This window comes from Myodes glareolus, chromosome 9, assembly GCF_982192425.1.
Source record: "Myodes glareolus chromosome 9, mMyoGla1.1, whole genome shotgun sequence".
NCBI lineage: Eukaryota > Metazoa > Chordata > Mammalia > Rodentia > Cricetidae > Myodes > Myodes glareolus.
In genome coordinates, this window is record NC_142034.1 from 102,244,414 (window position 1) to 102,259,841 (window position 15,428).

Consider the following 15,428-nt stretch of genomic DNA (forward strand, 5'->3'; position numbering starts at 1 on the left):
CTGCAACTTAGAGACTAACATCTCAGTAGGATGCACATGACATAAATATGGTGGGATTGGTCAAAGGTACTTCCAATTTTGTGTCTGGACCTAAAGTCACCTTCCCCCACATCTCCCATCACCCTGCTCTTCATCTAAACCTCTCCTCCTCTTCCTCACTCTGTCTCTCTAGAGATAACTCCATCTCTTGATAGTTAAGAGTTTAATATCTATAAGCCTGAAGATCATGGATACCTGAATCACAAACCCAGTTTTTGATAAAATCAGGCAACTCTGAAAGCCTTGGACTTTGAGAACCCGTGTGAAAGACTAAAGATCAGTATTAAGTTTACAGTGAAGATGTTTCTGCCCTTGTGAGGATGTGGGATCACAGTCCTTTTTTTTTTTTATCCCAGACATATCATGAAGAAAGTCTGAGAGTTAAGGAGATGACTCAGTGCGTGCTGAACAAAAGACCAGAGGTCAATCACCAGCACTCAGTGTGGTGCTGTGTCCTTGTAACCCCCGTGCTGAGGATGTCAGGACAGGAGAATCTCTGGGGCTCACAGGCCAGCCCGATTAGCTGAGTTGACTAAGCCCAAGTGAGAGACCAGGTCTCAAAAACAAGAAGGATGCTACCTAGGGAGGAATGATGTCTGAGGGTGTTCTCGGGCTCCATATGGAAGGGGATACACATGTGTACCTGCACACACATGAACATGGACACATACCTGAACATACAATCCCACACCTACACAGAGGATCAACCTGAGCTTTGTAGATAAAAGTTCATGTAGGAAGATTAATTTCCTTAATGCTTAAAAATTATATTTCAAAGATATTGTCAACATAACTGAAATGTGAAATTCAGCCTACAAGATGAAAGAACATATTTTCAAATCATGTGTGTGACAAGAGATTAACATATTCATATGCCTAAGATATAGAGGACCCCTAAAACTCAATGATTAAAACAAAGAAGACGTGGACAAATTACTTTTCAGAGAAGGTACACAAATGGCAACGATGACTCAATTCAACATAACTCATCATTATAAACACTCATGGCTATTGACAAGGACCAATCAAATACTGGGAAGAAAGCAGGGAACCTGGGACTCAGGGAGAAAACACTAGAACGCCATACAGAAAGGAGGAAAAGGGCAAGGGATCCTCAAACTTTTAAAAATGAATTATTTTTAAAGTATTTTTAAAATATTTTTGAGATTATAATATAATTACATAATTTCCCTTCTTTTTCCTCCCTTTGAATCCTACCATTTGTATTCCCATCACTTTCAAATTCGTATTCTTTTTAAAACTGTTGTCATACACACACATACCCCCCCACACACACATACACACACACACTCCTAAATATATAAATATAGATTTTATGATACAGTAATTCTAATTCTGCAGATATACCAAAATAACTCATTCTGGGAATTCAAATAGATGTTTGCATAGCTCATATTGCATTATCCAAACCAGCTGAAAGGCAGGGGCAGTAACATATGCCTATCAATAGATGAATAGAGGAGAACCATGTATGTGTAAAAACAATTGAAAATTATTTGGCCTTTAAGAAGGAAATAATATATACTATAATATAGATGAGCCTTGAGGACATTATGCTAAATGAAATAAAAATAAGCACACACACACACACACACACACACACACTGTTCAGTTCTTTTAATTCTATTTAAACAAGAGGCTTGCAGATCAAAATCATAAAGATAAAAAATAGAATGGTGGTTGTTAGGATCAGAGGAGGAAGGATAGAATTTATTTATTTATGACTTCTGCTTCAAATTCCTGCTCCAACTTTCTTCAGTGATGAATTGTGACCGGGAAGTATGAGCCAAAGAAGCCTTTCCTCCGCTAAGTTGCTTTTGGTGGCAGAGTTTAGTCACAGCAGCAGAGTGACCAAGACAAGTGCCATGTCTGGAATGCATTTGACATCACTCACCCTCTGTACTGAAAACAACTAAGGTGGCAATTTTTAGGTTAACTTTGTCGCAATAAAAAAATCAAAAGAAAAGATAATTCTCCCTCTAAAATAATTCTTCACTTCACTGCATATAAAAGAAGCCTATGAGCTCTGTCTGTCTATGGTGTTGGGCTGGGACAGAAATCAAATAGGAAGCTGGAGAGTCGAGTATGAGGTCTGAAGAGTTCAGTTGCTCAGGAAATGTGTGTGACTGCAGGGGTTCATTTGCCCATGGATGGAAATGTCATAACGAAACTCATGCATTTCCAGGGATAATATATGCTAATAAAATATTAAACTTTTAAAAGAAGGGAAGGAGGAAGAAAAGGTTGGGCTTTCACATCAATGTACAACAACTGCACATGAAAATCAACTAAAATAAAAGCGCCAATTATCCTACTGTGTCTTGAACTACTGGCTCTCTAGGGTCCTGGGGACCACACTTCACTTCTATCTGGTATAGGAGCTTTACAGTTTGCCCCTTGCCAACACTGGGTAAATGATACTGCATTTGTAATTCTAAATGCCTCTGTCCTACTCACCCTCTGTCTTCTCTTCCAGAGCAGATATTCTCAAAATCTGATTAGCATAAACCAACTAAATTGCCTCATCAATGGTTTGAATAGGCTATTGGGAAAGGGTGAAACTATATAAGGCCAGGCTTGACTGGAGGAAGCATGCCATCTTTTCCTGTTTCTGCTCTACTCTGCTTCCTGTCTTCCAGGAAGTGGGCAGTTCTTCCACACCCTACTTCCATGAGAGTGCAAGCTCTTATATCCTAGTCAAAACAATCTGTGAGTCCCCAGATTGTTCCTGTAAGTATCCGGTCATACAGCCACAGTTTTGTTTGAAGAACTTGGTCTATAAAACTGGGGTCACTAGCAGCTCCTGCTCCATAGCTCATCTCTGAGATCATTCTGACCTCAGTATTTACACACTAAATCCTATTTTTTCGTGTGACATTAGTTAATAACATTTTTTTTACTTTCATATATTACAAATCCAAATATACAGAGAAACAGATTTTTAAAGTTTTTCTCCCCGTCTGCTTTTCTTCCAGCCTTGGATCATTCGAAAGATAAGCATTTGGTTTGTCTACTCTTTATGAACCTGTCTCAGTGCAACGTATTTATGAGACTCCTTAAAAGTCGCTGTTCTGAAATCCTCTCATGCCTCAGAACATGGTGGAAGATGATCATCAAAATTCTCCACGGATACACAGAATGCCCACATAAGACCCAGGAATCTGCATTTTAACAAATCACCATGTGATTCGTGTAGTTTTTGGCTCACTGACAAGGCTGGAGAACACTAGAGTTAGAATTCTTTTCCTTAATCTTTCCTGATTTTTTACCCTGATTTTTATGTGATCTGTCTGAGTTCTGACTGCGAATGTAGCTGATGCAAATAAAAGAATTTCAGAGCAATTTCAGAGATCAAGTAGCCAGCACCAATTTTTAAGTGGAGAGAGTGAGACTAAGAGATGGCATGGCTTGTCCAAAACTGTGGCTGGCTGATGGTAGAGCCAGGACTCAAAGCAGGGCACCACACCCAAGCTGAAGCTGCTAGGTGTGCAAAGCCTTCTCAGGAAACAATGGCCAGTACTTCCTGGCCGTGCTTATGGAACTTGTTTCCTGTGCTGGAGACACTACTGGGACCCATAGAGCCAGGGACAGGAGGCAGCAGTGTCTTCTAAGCAGTGTCTGTTGAATCCCTGGGTGCTGAGGGCGATACAACAGAGATGTCATAAATCTCAGCAATTTAAGGATAGATGGGGTGCCTATCTTCCAGAGAGACGAAGCTTTCCAGAGATGCTGCATGTGGTAAAGCAGGGCAGTGACCATCATCATCAGACACTAATATATTTAATAGTGACAAAATTTAAGAACCAAGATATGAAAGGGAGAAAAGGGGCCTCTAGCTGTGACAGAGCTGATGTTTAAAAGACAGAATGGGGAGGGTGTGGAAATAGAAACAAAAGATGCACATGGGGACTCGGTACCATTCTGGGACAGCAGTTCACTCTCTGAGGGGTTGGAGTCAGCTCTCATAGCATACCCCAAGGAAAACCCTAAATAATTGAAAGTGCAAGCCAGGGGCTGGGGATGTGGTTCAGTTGGTAGTGTGTAAGCCAGAGGCTGGGGATGTGGTTCAGTTGGTAGTGTGCAAGCCAAGGGCTGGGGATGTGGTTCAGCTGGTAGTGTGCAGACCAGGGGCTAAGGATGTGGCTCAATCGTTAGGGTGCTTATTTAACATGCTTTAGGTCCTAGGTTTGATCACTGAAAAACTAGGGTGGTGATGTGTGCTTGACTACTCAGCACTTGTGAAGTAGAAGCAAAATCAGAAGTTCAAGATTGCATTTGGTTACACAGAGAGCTAAAGATCAGTCTGGGAAACATGAGATCCTGTCTAGATAAGAATGCAAGTCAAGTATGGTAACCATACCTGCAATTTTAGCACCTGGGGAAGTGAATCTATGAGTCTTGCTTGGACAACATAGTGAGATCTCAAAAAAATAAAATAAAATAAACACATAAGTAAATAATAAAGTATAAAGTATAATAACAGGAGAGAATTATTCTGTAACTTTAAGGTAGAGATTTTTGAGTTATAACTCAAAAGTTGAAAGTCATAGTTTCTGTGGGAAATGCTCTTTTACACTGTAAAGATATGTCACTCATATTGATTTAAATCATATTGATTGGTCAGTAGCTAGGCAGGAGGTATAAGGCTAAGAGAATTCTGAGAAGAGGAAAGGCAGAGTCAGTCACCAGCCAGATGCAGAGAAAGTAAGACGAGAATGCCTCACTGAGAAAAGGAACCAAGCCACATGGCTAACATAGACAAGAATTATGGGTTAATGTAAGTTGTAAGAGCTAGTTAATAATAAGCCTGAGTTAATAGGCCAAACATTTTATTATTGTTATAAATCTCTGTGCATTTCTTTGGGACTGAACAGCTGTGCGACCAGGTAGTACAGATATTCTGCTACACATAGTAATGATTAATATAGTTGATAGCAAAATTAAAATATGCATGGGAGAAATATCTTCAAAAGGATAAAAATGTACTGGTTAAAAAACTTTCTTTTCAAAAACAGGAATTACTGAGATGTTCAAACTCACTGATAATAAAAATGTCCAAATTAAAAATATATGTTGGTATAAACTGTATTTAGTAGAAACTGTTTAAAAGGTCAACTGGGAACTGTATTGGTATCAACCCTGGAGAAATAAACTCTCTCTTACAGGGTAAATATGCATTTCCTTTGAAAGGAAATTTGTCAACATCTGCCAAAGTTACAATTATGTGTAGTCTTTGACCAACTGTTTTAATAAATTAATTTTATATTACATGAGACATGTGTGGGTAGTCTCCGTTGTGCGATCATTTGCAAGAGCAAAATATGGGAGACAACCTAACAGTCAGGCATTGGATAAATACAGCATGGCTCATTTACAAATGAAACCCTGTACACTGACACAGAACAACCTGAATTTGCCAGCGGGTACATGCTGGAGCTATGGAGGAAGGGTATAAAACAAATGAAGAAGACCATGAAAGGAGAACCTAAGTGTTCGCCTGTCGTGTGGTGTCTTAGGTGATACTGGGGATTGAACCTGGCTATGCGCTCTACCACTAAACTATATGCCCAGTCTCCCGGCTTTCGTGTTTTATCCAGGGACAAGGCATCCCTACTTGCCAACTGTGGTCTTGAACTCATTTTATAAGCTGGGCAGGCCTGAAGTTATGTTCTTTCTGCCAAAGATTTTTGCATGGCTGGAATGATAGCCCTGCAACAACAGACCCAGGTACTATGGTTTTTGTTTTTGTTTTTTTGCTTAATTTTTGAACAGTACAAATGTATTATCTACTCAAACCTTAATTTATTCAAATAATTAACCATGAAGTCTGTTTAAAAAAATACATGCTATTTTCTGCCAGCATTAACCCCAATTAAGCCCAAATCTCCATGATGGAGCCCTAACTTAGTCTCATCCCTAACAGCCTACAATACAGTTGCCACCTAAAGAATAACTCATATCCTTTTAACTCTTGCTTCTACTTTGAAGTAACAGTCCAAAGCGGCTCCTACCTAGGAAATAGAATACACAGCTAACCACCATTTGCCCAAGTTTTTCAAGATGGCTGTCATAATTATTATATGGCTTTCAGAAAACAATTTTTACAACTTAGAGCCTTGGCTGTTTTCTGCTTTTGTAATCCCTCCTCCCCCTTTTGCATTGCATACTTTTTAAAAGTGAAAGAAAATAACCCATTTTGAGCTCTGGGTAACAAATGAATGACAAGGAGCCAGACAGTTCTCAAGCACTGTGTTCACGGTCTGTCTGAAGCAGTGATACAGAAATCTGTGACCCGTACCATGGCTCAGCTTGAAAGTAATTAAAAAACCCTTTTTATGGTATCTCCTGAAGTTGAATACATACACATTCCATGCCCCTACACGTCCCATCTTAAAGGTACAAAAGAAGGCACGTAGGAGGTCCCTTTAGAAAGGTACCCATAATGCTCCAGCAGGACGGTTCGCACACATTCACCAGGATTGAGAGGGATAAACTTGTGAAGTGTGCCAACCATAAAAATCAACATGGTGATGAGAAGTAAGACCTAGGATTTGATGCAACAATCTCACACAATCAGAATTCTGTGTTAAATAAGACAGACAAAAAAAATGGAGCAAAAGATGTTATTTTATTTTTAGGTTCAAATAGCAGGAACCAACCTTCTGCTTTGGAGGTGACAGGGGTTGGTGGAAGACACTGCTAAAGATGGCGCAGATGACTACCTGCTGGGCACCATCAACCCACAGCGTGAGTGAGCACAGAGCCACCCCAATTTATTTAATAGCCGACTTTTTGTGGTTTTGTCATGCATTTAATAACTTAAAAAACATTCTAAGCAGGAACAAGCCATGGCAAGCTGGAATAAGCCATGAGTCATGGGTGAGTTTTGATTAAGTCATGAACTTAACTATTGAAAAATGTTCTTCCTGTCTGTGCTAACACACCAATCAAATTCCAAACACAGGGTTATTAGGGGAAATGCTCTCAGATGAAATTCCTGAAGAACTGTGCATCGATCTGGGTTGATTGATAGTGTAGAGGGGTTTCTCGGTCCCCCAAAAGTAAGAAACAAGAGGAAGCAGCTGCTGAGCTGCAGGAGACTGCAGCTATAGTCACGTGTGCAGGCTCAGAAACCCCAGATGACTGAGATCCCCACCAAAGCTAATTTTCTAGATAATCAAAAATGTTCTCATTATACAACTCCTTCATTTAAAATGAAATCATTTTAATGGAATCCTTCTAAATTGTATTTCACACATCCCTGCCCTTTTGAAGATCCACAAATGGAGTTTAACCTTTGCAACAAATGACAACAATAACAATTAAGTACCATCTTATGCCAGGTGCTACCCAAACTGTCTCTCTAACGCATCCCTCCATCTTATTTGCCACTGAATTCTTGTGACTTAGGTCTTAGGATTATTTCTACTTTAAGGATAGGATCAGGCTGATTAAATGAAGGCCATGCACACACACAAAAATCACCGAGCCAATAGTGGGGAGAATCAGTGTCTCTGATTGTGGTATTTTTACTTCTCTTATGTATGGAAGCTTGGAATGGGTCAGTGCCGGATTCTTCTCATGTGTTCCCCAGCTTATGTGTTGAGACTGGGCCTCTCACTGGTCTCAGGTCCACTGACGGGATGAGGCTGACCAACCAGGGATCCTCCTGTCTCCCATCACCACCCACTGCTGCACTGGGATTTCAAGGAAATATCACCATATCTGTCTTTTATATTAAACATAGGATCTGGTAAATCAATTCCAGACATCCATGTTTGTGTGGTAAATACTCTAGCCAGCTGAACTGCCTCCCCAGACTTTTCTGTGTGTTTGTATGTACACTTGTATGTGCAGATGCACATATGAGTACATGTGTGTACTCCAGAGGATGTCTTCTGGTATCTTCTGCTGCTGCTCTCCAGATTATTTATTGAAATGGTTTTTTTTCTTTTTTCTTTTTTTTTTTTTTGGTTTTTCAAGACAGGGTTTCTCTGTAGCTTTGGAGCCTGTCCTGGAACTAGCTCCTGTAGACCAGGCTAGCCTCGAACTCACAGAGATCTGCCTGCCTCTGCCTCCTGAGTGCTGGGATTAAAGGTGTGCGCCACCACTGCCCCCCTGAAATGAGTTTTTTAAAATTAATTTATTTATTAAAAATTTCCACCTCCTCCCCACCTCCCTTTTTCCTCCCCCTCCCCACCTCCCCTTCCCTCTCTAGTCCTAAGAGCAGTCAGGGTTCCTTGCTCCGTGGGAGGTCCAAGGTCCTCCCCCCTCCATCCAGGTCTATAAAGGCGAGTATCCAAACAAACCAGGCTCCCAAAAAAGTCAGCTCATGCAGTAGAATCAAATGGGGTTTTTCACTAAAGCCTGCTGCTTTGTCTTGACTGACTGGCTAGTGAGCCCAAGGAATCCACCTGTTTCCACTCCCAAGTTGTACACTGCCTTTTGTCATACGGGGGTCATAATAGTTATTGTTGGTTTTCAACTTGACTATATCTGGAAGCGACTAATCCTAAAGGCACAACTGCACTGATCAGCCTTACAGACTGTGTTGGTGAGAGAGTCACCAACACATTTGAAGAGCTTTGTTGTCTCCCTTTTCCTTGTGCCAGACCTTAGGGTTGGAGATGCTGCTGCTCAGCTGGATGAATTAAATGTATTGGGTTTAGTTGGGTTCTGAGGCAAAGGGGCGAGGTGGCAACACTAAATTACAAAAAGCAAAGTGATCCAGGTTGTCATAATGGGCATCATAGACAAATCTATGTTCAAAATGGCATGACCCATAAAGGTCAGCATACACAAAGTGATTTTGTGATGACATGATGTGTATGGACCTTTGGAACTCCCTAATCCAGTGATTCTCAACCTTCCTAATACTATGACCCCTTAATACAGTTTCTCATGCTGTGGTGATCCTCAGCCATAAAATTATTTTATAACTAAAATTTTCTTACTATTATGAATAATAATGCAAATATGTGATATGCATATAGTCTTAGGTGACCCCTGTGAAAAGATCATTCAACCCCCAAGAGGTTGTGACCCACAGGTTTGAGAACCACCAGGTTAATCAATCATGATGTTTCTAGGCATGATATAAAGTGGTAGCATGATTAGTAGAAACCCAGAGACAGAAATTGGGGTTCAATTTGAAGGTCATAAAAGGAGAACAACCAGCCACTGGTTCTTACCTCTACCTCAGTCTGAAATGGTGATCCTGCCTCCAGGAATCTCAGAATGAGACAGTGTGTGATATCTGTGTCCTCTGTCTTATATTCCTCTCTAGTGCTGGAATTGAAGGCAGGCACCAATACCACCAGGTCTCTATGGCAAACTGGTGTGACTACTGGGATTGAAGGGGTGTGTCACAACTGCCTGGTCTGTAAGGCTGATCAGTGCAGTTGTTTACTCTCTGAATTTCAGGCAAGCTTTATTTATTAAAATACAAATAAAATAACACTATGAGAAGTCTACTAAACTTTTGTTTCATCTGCATAAGTGGAAAAATTCTCAAACAAATGAAAGAAAGGCTACACTGGATCACGGCAAAGGGGATCTCAGCCTGTGAATCAACTTCCAGACATGAGCCAGTTTGTCAATCCAGAAACTCTTGAGTAAAAAATACCCAGGTTTCCCTGAGGAAGACCTTGCTAAAATACCTAAACGTTTTACTCTTAGCTTTTCTCCAGTCCTGCCCCAGAGGGACGCATGGTCTTTTACAAGGGGAACTGAGAATTAGGGGAAAGGAAACAAGAGGCTTTCTGAGGTCTGTTGGATATTGGCTCTGAATTGGCACTGATTCTGGAAGACCCCAAGAAACATTGTGGCCCTCAGTTAAAGTAGGGGCGTATGGAGATCAGATGATTAATAGAAGGTGGGCTGAAGTCCACTGTGAAGGCACAGTGGGTTTCCAAAATCACCCTGTGGTTATGTCCCCAGTCCCACAATGTATAATTTAGAGAGATAGTCGTAGAAGTTGGCAGGATTCTCACATTTGTTTCCTGATATATGACATGATGGCTGTTACAGTTTGACTGGAACCTGGGACAGAAGAAGGTTCTTCAACAGGTCTAGACTGATCTGCAGGCTGTTCTACATTTGGACCATATGATCCAGCAGGCCCAATGTAAACGGAGTGTCTATGTCAGACAGGGATGCTGTTTGCAAGCCCCTATAGGTGGATCACTGAAGAGACCTTTGGGATTTTGGAGCAAAGCTCTATCTTCATCTGAAGACAATTATTCTCCCTTTGAAAGACAGATCTTGGTCTGATATTGAGCCTTGGAAGAAAATGAACGTCTGACCATGCATCATCAAGTTACCATGTAACCTGAGCTGCCTATCATGAGCTGGGTGTTATCTGACCCATAAAGTCATAAAGTAGGATGTGTACAGCAGAAATCTATTATCAAATGAAAGTGGTATAGATGTGATTGGGCCAGACAGACCCTGCAGGCATGAGCAAGTTACGTGAAGAAGTTGCCAAAATGCCTGGGTTGCCTACTCCCTGGATTACCCAGCATGCACCTGTAGCTGCATGGTATGTATCCTATGATCAGCTGACTGAGGAAGAGAAGACTAAGGACCTGGTTTATGGATGGTTCTGCATGTTATGTAGACATCACCCAGAATTGGAAAACTGTAGCATTACAGTCTCTTTCTGGGACAACCCTAAAAGACATTGGCAAAGGGAAATCTTCACATCTTCACAGTGGGCTGAACCTGAACCTCAGGCAGTACACATGACATACAGGTTTGTTTTTGTTTTTTGTTTTTTTTTTTGAAGGAGAAATGGCCAGATATGAAATTGTTCACTGATTCACAGATTGGATGGTCAGAACTTAGAGATTATAAAGTTGGTGAGAAAGACATCTGGGGGAAGAAGTATATGGATAGATCTCAGCAAATGGGCAAAGGATGCGAAGATACCTGTGTCCCATGTAAATGTTCACCAAAAGGTGACCAGCAGAGGAAGAGCTCAGTACTCAAGCAGATAGGATGACCCATTCTGTGAACAGTCAGCCTCTCTCCCCAATCATCCCTGTCATTGCCCAATGGACCCACAAAGTGGCCATGGTAATGCAGATGGGGGCTCTACAGGTGCTCCACAACATAGAGTTCCACTCACCCAGGCTGCTCTGAGTACAACTGCTGCTGAGTGCTAGATCTACCAACAGCAGAGACCAACACTGAGCCCCAGATATGGCACCATTTCCCTGGGTGGCCAGCCAGCGATCTGGTGACAGGTTGACTACATTGGACCATTTCCTCTGTGGACAGGACAATGCTTTGTCCTTACTGGAGTAGATACTTACTCTAGTTATGGATTTGCCTTTCCTGCAAGTAATGCTTCTCTGCCAAAACTACCAACCACTGATTTATAGAGCTTTACAGAGTATTGTTTCTGATCAAGGAACTCACATTGTAGCCAGAGAAGTATGACAAAGGGTCCATGATCATGAAGTGCACTGGTCTTACTATCTTACTTCTCCACTATTCTGAAACATCTTGCCTGATAGAAAGATAAAATAGTCCTTTGAAGACATAGTTAAAGAGTCAATTAGGTGGCAGCAGTCTGGAGGGCTGGAGCAATGCTTTCTAAAAGGCGGTATATGTCTTGAATCAGCATCCAATATACGTATGGTATGGTTTCTCCCATAGCCAGGATCCATGGGTCCAGGAATCATGGGAAGGAAAAGTGCACAGTTCTGTTCACTATTACCCCTAGTGACCCACTGGTAAAACTGCTTTCTGTTCCTGAGACTTTAAGTTCTGCTGGCCTAAAAGTTTTGGTTTCAGAGCAGGGAGCACTCAAGCCAGAAGACAGAACAAACATTCATTGAACTGGAAGCTCAAATTTCCCCATGGTCACGCTGGGCTTCTGATGCCCTTAAGCTAACAGGCGAAGAAAGGAATAACAGTGCTAGCAAAGGTGATTGATCTAGATTACCATGGGGAAATGGGACTGCTTCTCTACAAGGGAGGTAAGAAAGATTATGTCTGGAGTGCAGGAGATCCTTCAGGGTGTCTCTGGGTGCTACCATGTCCTGTGATTAAAGTTAATGGGGAACTATAGCAGCCTAATCCGGGGAGGATGCCAAATGGCACAGCCCCATGAGGAATGAGAGTATGGGTCGCTCCTCCAGGAAAAGAGCCAAGACGTTCTGAAGTGCTTGCTGAGGGTAAAAGAAAGTACAGAATGGGTAGTAGAGGAAGGTAGTTATAAACACCAGCTAAGGCGACGTGACCAGCTGCAGAAATGAGGACAATAGTTGGCATACCTGTCTCTGCCGTAGTTTGTTAGCATGTGTTTTTACAGATATTCATGTTTTTTCCTCATTATATTTATCAAGTAATATAACATCAATTAAGAGAATGTCAGTGATTATCATATTTGAGTTTCAGTGTTAAAAGAATGTCCCTCAAGGGACATTACCACCTACTCTAAAATTTATAATGTGCTTACAGTTGTACAAGTGATAGTTACATTAGGTGAAATTACAACCTAGTTATAATTTTCATTTGTAGATGAAGGTATGCCATAAGGAAATATGGTTGTGTATCAAGTTGACAAGGCATGGATTAGTGATGGCTACTCTTGGTTAACAACTTGATTACATCTGGAATTAATTAAAACCCAATTGGCTGGATATGCCTGTGAGGATTTTATTTCTTAATTAAATCATTTTAAGTGGGAAGGCCCACTTATAATCCAGATCTTTTGATGTGGAAAGATACATCTTTAATCTGGGCTACCCTTGTGCTGTCAGCCTGTATAAAGAACACACGTGGATGAAGAAGGTGAGCTCTCTGCCTGCTTGCTCTTGATGGCAGGCGTATACTGAAGATCCCCTGAGAAATCCAACCTCATGAACTGAACAACTACTGTATTCTTAGACCTTCCATTGGTAGACATTGTTGGACTAATTGGATAACAGCCTGTAAGTCATTCTAATAAATCCCCTTTACACACATTCTCTCTCTCTCTCTCTCTCTCTCTCTCTCTCTCTCTCTCTCTCTTTCTCTTTCTATCAGTTCTGTCTCTCTAAAGACTCCTGAGTAATACAGCTCTATTCCGCCATGTCAATGGGTGGACAAGAACACTGGCTGTGTTTTTAGAAAAGATTTGTGCTCTTATCTCTTTCCTTTGTCCCTCACACTTTTGTTCGGTGTATCAAGAATGAAATTTAGAATGTCTGCATTCCAGACACAGACTTTCCTCTGAGCCTCATCCCCAGCCACCTTCATCAATATTGCACTGTCAAGCTGTTAGCAGTATTCGACCCTCCCAAAATAACATAATGGAAATCTAGCTTTACTTTCTTAAATTCTCGACCTTTTTAGGTCTTTCTACTTGGCTAAAATATCCCATGGAGTTGGACCAACTTCTTTACCAGCTTATAGAACCCCCTGGGCTTTTCACATTTCTACACTTTGTGGGCTGCTTCCTTTTAACAGGCAGCCCATGATGTTCATCAGATTAACACAAACACTCCTCTGCTGGAGGCCATCTAGCCTGCAGGACCTCTCCAAAAAACAGGCAGTCTCACAGATAAGCACCAAGGCATGCAGGGTCTGTTGCTGTCATGTTTAAGCACTGATGCCTGCAGAGAAGAAGGAGCCATTGTCCTTACCCTGTTTTCAAGCTGACCAAGGCGTCCTCTACTCCCCTCTGGTTGAATTTGGTCATGTACTGGTGCATATAGGGGTAGTTGTTACGGATATTCCTCTCTGTACTCCCATTGGGTACTGTCCCAAATCGGAAAGGCGGGGAATAGTCATGAGGTCTCTGAAACTGGAGGGGGTGTTAGGGGAGGGAAGAATGAAAAGAAGAGAGAGAAGAAACCAGTGAGCATTCGTACAGTGACAGAGGTTCAAGATGCAGCAATACAGAACAGTGAGAAGACCCCTTTCAGCTTTAATTTCATCTCCTGTGGGTCTGTGATCACCAGGAAGGTGGAGATAGCATCTGGCTTGTGTTTTCATTTCAGCTTCCTATACTGTTCCCCAGCACCAAGCACACGCTGTGATCTGTGGTTCAATGAATATTTTCTGAGGCTAGTTTATGTTAGGCATACAGTTGGCACCAAGATATGCTCAAGGAGTTCAGGGCCTACTTCTTCCAAATTCACTTACCTGTTTTATGAGGAGTTTTTCCTTTTTTGTGGTTACTACCAGCCACATCTTGCTCTGATCTCCAGAAGACGGCTGTGTACTGTCATCCATCCTCCATTCTCTCAGCCATTCACACAGGCGGTATCTGTGGGATCCTAACCACTGTCATCCACAATGCCTGGCTCATGGCAGACCCAGGGAAAGTTTGTGAGCCAAAGCTCCCACTGTTGTTTCCTCGGATTCTCAGATTTGCATGGAAGTTTTCTATGTTCCATGATTGGTTCTTGACTGACTGGCTGGTACTACCTGCCTATAGCTCTCTCTCTCATGTGTGTGTGTGTGTGTGTGTGTGTGTGTGTGTGTGTGTGTGTGTGTGTGTAAGCGTGGGTGTATGTGCGTGTGTATAAACGTTGTGTTCGTGTGTGTGCTGCTGCTCATATGTATGCCTGTATGTGATGGGTAAAGATCAACCTTAGCTATCATTCCTCAAGACAAATCCACCTTGTTTTGAGACAGGGTCTTTCACTGAACCTGGAACTCTCCAAACACTCTAGTCTGGATGGAGTTCTGGGAGAAGAAACTCGAGTTTCATGCCTGCAAGGCACCTGGCTGACTGAGCAATCACTCCAGCCCCATGTTTACATATTTAAAATATTTTATTAATATAAGATTAATTATACACAATTACCAGTTTTGTTAGAACTTTTTATGTACATATATAATGTACTTAGGTCATGTTTCAGGATATTCAACCCAATTAGAAATCAACTGGTGTAGCCTGAATCCTAGAAACACAGCTGCTCCCAGAGGCAGCAGAGGCAGGGGTCATGCAGTGGGACCACCTCAGCACTGCCCTGCAGAGTCTCTGAAGACTGAACAACATAACACTTGCCAAACTGCTGCAAAGAAGAAAGTATTGGAAACAATGCTTTAGTACTTTTTGTTCGTTATGGGCAAAAATGAGAGGTCAATTCGCATTTTCTGCAGACTGAGACTTAATAAAAGTAGAAGGCAATAGTCATAAGGACCTGTGTTTTGTCAGTTTAGTTACTTTCTAATAACTGGCATCTTTCAGGACTCACATGGGTAACAGTGTGTGCCAACCTTCTAAAAATATTGATCATGCAACCTCATGCCAGCTCAGATATGAGGCTAACCGTACAGCTCCATTCTGTGTATGAGGAAACTGAGATTTGGGTTATATGACCTGTGCAAAAACTGGTCGTGGTGGTGCACTCAGTCTGAGGCAGGAA

At 41.7% G+C, this 15,428-nt stretch overlaps 1 protein-coding gene across 1 annotated transcript in view; it reads right to left on the minus strand.

Annotated features, from left to right (window-relative positions):
* Nucleotides 1-15,428, minus strand: part of Grin2a (glutamate ionotropic receptor NMDA type subunit 2A) — a 419,855-nt gene that overhangs the window by 66,837 nt on the left and 337,590 nt on the right. Inside the window, exon 9 of the mRNA XM_048433182.3 lies at nucleotides 13,695-13,855. Within this exon, the coding sequence (XP_048289139.3) occupies nucleotides 13,695-13,855 (161 nt within the window). The remainder of the gene's footprint in view (nucleotides 1-13,694; nucleotides 13,856-15,428) is intronic.